Source organism: Gymnoscopelus braueri, assembly GCF_963280865.1.
Source record: "Gymnoscopelus braueri genome assembly, chromosome: 4".
In the NCBI taxonomy this organism is placed as follows: Eukaryota; Metazoa; Chordata; class Actinopteri; order Myctophiformes; family Myctophidae; genus Gymnoscopelus; species Gymnoscopelus braueri.
Genome location: NC_137605.1, coordinates 6,563,807 through 6,573,115, shown reverse-complemented (window position 1 = coordinate 6,573,115; position 9,309 = coordinate 6,563,807). Strand labels below are relative to the sequence as shown.

At 40.1% G+C, this 9,309-nt stretch overlaps 1 protein-coding gene across 3 annotated transcripts in view; it reads left to right on the top strand.

Moving 5' to 3' along the window:
- The first annotated feature begins 737 nt into the window (after positions 1-737).
- The window catches only part of LOC308083933 (guanylate-binding protein 1-like), a 53,257-nt gene continuing 44,685 nt past the window's right edge, over positions 738-9,309 (top strand). For all 3 annotated transcript variants that reach the window (XM_080426359.1, XM_080426358.1, XM_080426357.1), the window contains exons 1-3: positions 738-777; positions 4,237-4,399; positions 7,581-7,682. In XM_080426359.1, coding sequence (XP_080282485.1) covers positions 4,378-4,399; positions 7,581-7,682 — 124 coding nt within the window. In that variant the 5' untranslated portion in view covers positions 738-777; positions 4,237-4,377. The remainder of the gene's footprint in view (positions 778-4,236; positions 4,400-7,580; positions 7,683-9,309) is intronic.

Here is a 9,309-nt window from a genome sequence, read left to right as displayed (position 1 = left end):
AAAAAATTTGTTTTGTTAAATTATACCTGCCGGTGGTGCTATAACAGGCCAATGTGAAAAGGGTGGCATTTCTTTCTCAGCCTAGTGGGAATGTGCGTGCAAAATTTCACAGAAATCACACGCTGCGTTCATGATTTGAGGCATTTTGTTCAAAAGGGACCCATTCTGCAAACTTTGGAAGCCAATGTTAGCCAATTAGGATGGACACATCTGTCTTGATCACATGACCCGATTTTTGTTATCAAAAATGTGTTTTGCACAAATCGGCCTCCTGGTGGCACTATAACAGGCCAATATGAAACATTCAGGGCAGAGGTTTTGCTTTGGCATCCAGGGAGTGTGTGTGCACAGTTTCGCATCGACCGGGCCAACAGTGCCGGAGATTAGCTGCTTACAGACAGACGGACGGACACGCGGACACACGGACGGACGGACAGACAGGGTGCAAAACATAGTCCCGGCCATGCCTTTCGGCCTGGCGGAGACAATAAGGTCTTGTATGATTTGACAAATTCAAATATTTATATGTGGGGTATATAGAAGAGATTGCAAAACCTTGCAGGACAAGGATTATGGTTGTATAAAATAAAATATTTTCTGAGATAAGGATCACAGCACAATAGTACAATGAGAACAGACAAGACATGTAGCATGAACAAATACGTGACAGTGACAGATCTATTAGACCACTCCCTGTCTACATACAGGGCTGGTCTCTCAAATCATTTTACGTTCCACTTTTCTTGTATCCTTCAGTGGCGCAGGAAGAATCTGTTGGTAAGTAAAGACAACTGAATTTTAACTAATTGTGTAACGTTATTTCACTTCTTCCTATAATTAAGAAAGCTATTTTTACCTCCATTTTAGTTTTTTTAATGTTATAACTTCACATAAAATGTCAAGTTATAATGTATTTTAAGGTTTTATGACGCAATGTATAAACTGTGTGTGCATGCGTGTGATTTAAGGTTTTATGATGCAATGTGTAAACTGTGTGTGCATGCGTGTGATTTAAGGTTTTATGATGCAATGTGTAAACTGTGTGTGCATGCGTTCGAGCAAGCGTGAGAGCGTGCGTTTGTTGTGTGTGAGGTAGAGAGAGTGAAAGAGAGAGAGACGGAGAGAGAGAGAGAGAGAGAGAGAGAGAGAGAGAGAGAGAGAGAGAGAGAGAGAGAGAGAGACACACAGAGGGACACAGAGAGAGAGACACACACACACACACAGAGAGAGAGAGAGAGAGAGAGAGAGAGAGAGAGAGAGAGAGAGAGAGAGAGAGAGAGAGAGAGAGAGAGAGAGAGAGAGAGAGACACACACACACACACACACACAGACAGAGAGAGAGAGAGAGAGAGAGAGAGAGAGTTGGAGATAGAGACAGAGACAGAGAGAGGTGGGGGGAGCAGAGGCGTCTTTTCAGAATAAACTAGTCAGTGGGTGGCAAAATACATTTATGTAAATATGGAATAAATTTATGCTTGCAGACGAGACATCATAATGTCTCTAACTTTAAAGCTGGTACGAGAGATAACATCCTGATGCTTCACTAGATTCTGAATATTCCAAACACGCAGCACTAACAACATGTACTATATAGGTCAAGGGTTCCTAAACTGGGTGTCTGGATCCCCAGTGGGGTCGCCACATGATTTTGGGGGGACCCCAAAATCTTTGTTTGTTTACTCAACAGTAAACAAAACAACATGCAGTATAAGTGTATACAGGGTATCAGCACATTTATAGTGACAATTTAAGGTCTTTTACGACCTTTTTAACCTCTAAAATGAAAAAACAAACAATTAATAAGACCATTAGGCTACTACGGTACATCAAAAGTAACCAACAAAGTACACACAAAAGAACATTACCTAAGATTTTTTTAAAAAAAGCCGATCTACAAGCTCACAACAACTTGCAATGCGAGGCGCTGTGAGCTTGTAGTTCGGCATTTTTTTCTTCACAATATGTATCTGTGGAACTGAGTCAAACTAAATGTTTAATGCCTCAACTCCTACAATTCCAAGTGCTTGTCAGTGTGGGGCGTCCCCAGTTCAAATATAAGTATTTTGGGGGGTCCCCAGTTCACATATGATTATTTTGGGGAGTCACGGCTTGAAAAGTTTGGGAACCCTTGCTATAGGTTACCATAGACAATATGTGGCTGGCAATCACATACTCACAACACACATCCACCAGGGCCGGATTCTAAGTCCATGCATGGACCCCTGGGCCTCAGAATGCATCAGGGCCCTATTTTATACGTTTTTCCACCACAAAATGATAAAGAAGTTTACACAACTTTTATATTTCTATTAATGACAGTATTTTAAGTTGAATCAGCGGAAGGCATAACATTGTGATAGACATTGTTAAAACAGCCAAATGGACAGGGTCTTCAACAACCAGGTAGTATACATGTAGAATCTCTAACAGTTAGATAATGACATGAGCTAGGGTTTAAATCAGGTCTTTAAAGCACCCTACCAGAGGTGAGCAACCATGTATGGAAGATGGACCAGCAGATTCTGGGGTAGGCTACCTTTTGTTTGATCACAGAGCAATTTGAAAACCCAGACAAAAACATCTATTCATATCGCCCACCGTCCTGTCATGTTCAGGTTTGGTTAGACTGGGAACAGAGGTGGACAAAGGACTCAACCCCAGTACTTGAGTACAGACTACTGGTCAAATTTTCTCCACTACAAGTAAAAGTAGCTCAGTCAAAATGTTACTCAAGTAAGAGTAAAAAAGTAATTGCTTTTAAATATACTTAAGTATTCAAAAGTACATGCTTTTAAAAATACTTAAAGTACTACTAAAAGTAAAAGTCCTTTGAAGTCCTTGACTACCTCGAGCACTGTCCCGTCGGCAGTGGCAATGATGTCCTCTGTGTTAAATACCAATACTTTAGTTTTCTTGGCATTGAGCTTATGAGGCCGATCTTCCTGAACTCCATTTCTACTGCCAGTAGTAGTTCCCTTACATTCTCTGCTGTGTCCGAGACTCGGGAAATATCATCTGCATAGTCAATGATAGTAATCATGATGGGAGTTACTAGCTTAGTCTTCCTCGGGACCAGCGTGAACCTGCCTCAGAAGATTATTATTTTCTCATGAGGAAATAACAGGAGTCACACATGAGCTGCACTCAGATCACATTAATTATATTCCAGTTCTTCATGTACTTTGGTGATAAAGAAAATCTATTCGGTACAAATTATCAGATCCAAGGCCATCAACCGTGACCTTTTTGTCAAGATACAATAACATTCAGCTTCAAAGATTAGGACATGGAGCTAACTTTAAACTGAGGCCATCTGTTCTAAAAAATTATAATACATACATTGATATATTTCTTTCAAAAGATCATAAGTAACATCTGGTGATATGACAAGTATTTTATTGCCAACTGACATTCATCAGGTATTTCTGATTAAGGGGTTAAAACTTGGTTGATGTGTGTCTGACTTGTTGTTGAGTACCCTACCCACCCAACATAGATAGGCATCCATGCCTGCAGAGATGGTGGTTGCAGAGAGGCAGGTGTTGTTTGCAAGGCATGTGGTTAGGTTGACGGTTTCAACATCTGTCATTTCTCAGTGCTAGACGGGACATACAGCCTTCTTTGTGACCACATCCTCTGCTCTCGTGAGAGCAGACGATGTTTCATATGTACCCACACGCACAACCGTTAACTTCCCCTTGTCAAAACAAGATGACGCCGACATGCACATCGGCGAGTGTCACCCTGTCAAAACAAGATGGCAGAGAGACACCAGTTCAGCCTGTAATACAAAAAACATCAGTGAATGACTAAAACATCACCAAGCGTCATTAAAAGTTTGATCAAATAAAGCTGCCGAGCCCAACACCTTACCTCCTAGGCCTGAGGTACCGTACATACAGTATATCCTCAAAGTAAGAGCTAGGCCTGACCAGGTTCTGCTTGACTGGCACCTCTATTATACAATACAGAATCAGCGTTAAATCAGAATCCCGGGAGCAGACAGGTAATATAAACCACAGTAACGGTTGTGCATAAACCTCTGATTGTTATAAAACCAGAAACACACTTTGAAACTCCTACCTCCTCTGGAGACACAATTCTCACCACAGCACAAGAGATTCTAAATTGCAATAATATGATATAGGGCCCACTCCTTGGGGTGTTTTTTTGTCACTGTATATTTGCACATTCGTGAAATTTGTCCTCTGCATTTACCCATCCTATAACTACTAGGAGCAGTGAGCAGCCATTGTGCAGCACTCGGGAGCAATTTGTGGTTAAGAGTCTTGCTCAGGGACACATCGCTGGCCTGGAATTGAACCTGCGACAACCAGGGCCACTGGCTGCCCAGGCGTGCTCACTGACCACTCAGCTATGGACACCGCTGATAAAAGCAGTAAGTAGTTTGATCCCACAGGATCGCCCCTTCCCATATAGGGCATAGCATTTTGTAGTGCCACAATTAGAAAACCCATTAATTTCCCCCATAGAGCTTTCCGAGAAAGGAAAGAAAGAATTAAAAAATCACACCCTGTGTGAAGTGGGCGGTGTCTTGCTAGCTAATCACAATACTGAATGGAGTCGATCAATCATGTACAAAGGATAAATACATTTATTGAAACACTCTTTATGATGGACAAAACCATAACTTGAAAAAAACAAAACTTTGGTTTTTTTCAAGTTATGGTTGCTTATATAGGGCTATGCACATGTGTCATGTGACACTGGCCAATCACAGTCCTGAATAGGCTGTGATTGGCCAATCACAGCGCAGGATAATTCTACTAATTTCCTGGGCCCAGATCACAGCGCAGGAAAATGTACATTTTTCCAAATCTCACTTATAGGGGCGGTTTCACCGCCCAAAAAGAAAAAAATATATATATATATAGAGAGAGAGATTATGTTAAGCCTGGAAAACAAGCCATCCAGGTGAATCATGACCATACAACATTTGATTCTGTGAAAAAATAATTTGAATATTGAATTATATTACTATTAGGGGTGGGACCGGGACCTCATGCCGGATAAGCGTTTGAAGATGGATGGGGTACAGATAGTGGATAGTGCACGATACCTGTGGCAATATTTGGCCCTCGATAATGATAATATCACGATACACAATATCTGCGATACTCGATATATATTGCAAGAACTGAAAAAGAAAAAAATACCCATAAAAGGCAAACATCTTGAATTATGTATTTATTCCGAAATCTTATTACATTTTTGTGCATAACGAATTGGCCTGGTACAATGTACAAACATATGCATGCATAATGCTTCCTCCAAACAGTAAAACTCTGACTGCAAACTGTCCACAAGAAAGGATACAAATAACCCCTCTTCAGTTCTTATTGCTTTGATAAGAATACAATAAAATGAAATCCTGGTGTCAGTGGTTAGGATGTATGAATACAATAACATGAAATGAAATCCTGCACTAATATCAGTGGTTAGGATGTATGCAAGTATGTAAACCAGAGAAACCTTTATTATTATTATTATTATTATTATTATTATGTGCACCCTAATTTATCTCAATAGCGCCACCACAGACAGGACAGGCGGCATTAAGTACTACACTCTGTGTTAACCGGGGGAATCCATAGAGCACATGCATTGTCACTCCCTTCACAAACAAAGTCAGATGTTTTCTCACTGATGGTTTATTAAGCACACTTACGGCTCACAGACCAACATGTAGGCCTAACACATACAAAACATAATGAAAGAAAATGAAATTTACCCCACTGGCTGCATATTGCAGTGAAGGGAATGCGTCCAGGAAACCCAAAATAACAACTAACAAACAAACTGAAACAAAAACAAATCGATCAATTAAACTCATAATGAAACCTAACATAAAACACAAATGTTGACGTACAGTAGAACCTAAATGTTGACATTCAAAACAATAAAACAAACCTTGCCAGCGACACGCTGCTTACAAACAAATACTAACACATCCGTCCTCACAGAAGCGTAACTCGCTCTGAGATAGTGAGTTCTCAACCGGCCCACCACCATAAGGCGACCGCCGGAAGTCGTCAGAACGCAACTTCCCAGACCTCTTAGCAAAATAAAATAAATAGTAGTGAAAATAATAGGTTATGGCAGCCAAATGCATTGTGTAATAAAATATTGATATTTGTCGGCTGTGTATCGATATAGTTATCGCGAGAGGAAGTATTGCGACACATCGCAATATTGATATTTTGTCCCACCCCTATATACTAAATTTAATAAATACCCTTTTCAAATATTGTTTTGACACAGCATCAAATGTTTTATGGTCATGATTCACCAGGAGCCTGGATGGCTTGGTTCCAGGCTTATTGCAGACGCTCTTTATCCAGAGCGACTTACATCAATAATACATTAAATGCATAGAAATAGTAATCTGGACAATTGCCAATTCAAAAATGCAAAACATACATACACAATGATTATGGTATGAGTAGGACTTGTTGTGTTTGTATTATTGTATGTTATAGTTATAACTATTTCGAAATGCATAGATTATTTTTTATAGATTTCACAGATTTCCATTTTTTAAATAGATTTCTATGCATTTCAGGGGTTTGGGGGGCTGGCTCCCCAAAAACAATGTTGTCCGCGCGGCGGTGAAATAAGTGTCCCTTATTTCATTTTCTGAAAGGTGTTAACCCTAGTTGCTGCTTGGAGCATACACAAACTCAACAAAGTTGTTGGACCCATGATCAGGTGCCAGGCACACACCTGTGACTGTCACACACCTGCCAGCACCGCCAAGATCAAAACGAGAGTGCATGCCAAAAGAACAATATTGCAGGGGATTTTGGCAAAAAATAATAATTGGGGCACTACCCACACATTTTGCTGTGTTGCCCTATCCTTACAGGCTGTACTTTGTTGTAAAAGTGACTAATCAATGATAAAAATGAACAATACCTATTAATAATCGACCAAAGTTAAGTTTCTGAACTTTTTGTGGGCAGTTTAGATCACAAGTAGGACTTAAACACAATGGAAAAACAAACATGAGAATGAAGGCAACTAGTGTTGAATGAATCATACTAGAAGACAGCATGCTCAATACAAAGAAGTAGAGTCATTTAGGGTCATTTTGACAAACAGAGAGGTACAGATGCAGATGCCAAAGCAAGAATAGGCAAGGACAGCCTTTTACAGGAATAGAACATCTTGCACTTTAGCGATAGATAACAAAAATAAGGATCTTCAACTCTAATGTAAAATCACCTATTCTCTCTTTCTTTCTCCTTTTTTGCCCCTTTTCTACCCTCAAAGTCAGATATATCTATTTCTAGTTTGTAACATAGGAACACATGTATTGTACAGGCATCACTCTGATGCAATGTAAGTGGAACACCAGTACATTTGCTTCTGTTGTTTATTCGGCTGTTTATTATATTCCACAATTGTATAATGATTTGACTGTGTTTCTGCTGAATGCTGAAATACATCAAGCTTATCATAGTTTAACGAACTTTGATGAATTGGGTTTTGTTGTGCAACACAAATAGGATTATCTTTTCAAGCGACAAAAGGCCTTTTTCTGCTCGTCTCTTTTTCAGAGTCTGCTTCTGGAAGAGGCAACTTCTACACCTGGCTCATGGTGCTGGCACTGGTTGGGGTGTGTACATCTGTAGTCCCAGTTGACAACCAGCGAGTCCTTGGTGAGTACGTAATGTTATAGATACATGAATATAGAATGGAATGTTTGTAGGCGAAGCGCAAGTAAATATTGCAATACTCCTGTGGTAGTGTGTATACACATCAGATAGTGCTGTGGTCCTAGTTGCAACCTAGTTGGGCATCATCTACAGCTGCAATGAATGACAGGGAGACATGTTGAAATGGACAGGGACAGACACATGCATTATGATGAATGAGTAATGATGTGTTTTAGGGCTGTGCAAGAAACCCACAGTGAGCAGTAAGGCCAACTTACAGACTATTGGGCATGAGTTTACTAATTAATGTACCAACTATCCTAGAAAACACACGCTCGCACGCACGCACGCACGCACGCACGCACGCACGCACGCACGCACGCACACACGCACGCACACACTTTTAAAAAAAGTATTTATGTCCAGACACAGGGAAAGCATACAGGGACACAAATATTTTAGGTGCAGTAAAGGTTACATTCACAAACTCATGATATAGTGCAGCAGTTAAAGGGGAAATCCACCCCTTTTCAATATTTAACTATGTCATTAATATAGCATAAAGGAGTTGTGTGGAAATAAGAAAAAAGTTCCCCCCTTTCTGTGTTGCCTTGAACTGGAGGATTGATTGTGGGTTTAACATTGCAAATTACACTGTGATGACTCATCATGGTGTAATTTGCAATGTTAAACCCACAATCAATCCTCCAGTTCAAGGCAACACAGAAAGGGGGGAACTTTTTTCTTATTTCCACACAACTCCTTTATGCTATATTAATGACATAGTTAAATATTGAAAAGGGGTGGAATTCCCCTTTAAGCAAACCAATTGTGCATTTTAGGAAAGAAGCATGAAACTTTCAGCATATCATCTACATACCCCAAGGTTTGATTTCAGACGTGGAAGCACTTTCAGATTGACCTCTGGTGACCTTGAGTGGTCATTGACCTCAGAATTGCATTTTTGGCACTTTTTGCCCCATTTTTCTCCATTATAATAATATATGCTTGTTAAAATGTCAGTTTTGTTCTAATAAACGAAAAATGAAACCTAATAGTCACTCTACAGAAATGGTGATTATTACTATTATGATAGTTCTGTTATGACATTGTTATAACATTAAAAACATCTAGGAGAGAGAGAGCAGCAGTAGAATAAAGAAAAACAAGAAAGAAAGTGCTAATGCATTCAAAGTGCAAGCCGCTTTTCCATCACAGCTTAAGCACGACACTGTCCAGTACAGTCCAGAACCGCACCGCACCGCTTCAAAATGTCTTGCGTTTCCATTGCACAAAAGTCCCCACTCGCAAAATCCCCACCCTCCCCTCCCCTCCCGAAGGAAATCAACGCCCCTTTCTTTAACACACCAACTTAGCCTCAGGCTACAGTGTTAGCCTAAATGCTAGCGTGCTTCCTCAGAGTTAGTTTGGCTCTTAAGTTATTATTTGGCCATGTTCACCCTGACTTTAATCTTCGCTATTGTTGGGAAGACCTGTGTGGTGTCTAAACACGTTGCCATCACTTATATAAAAAACATTATTAGCGTGTATCGTCGCACATTCATTGTTGCCAGGTTTAGCAGAAAAAAATAAGCAATCAGGTCTATGAAAACAATCCCAAAAGAAGCAA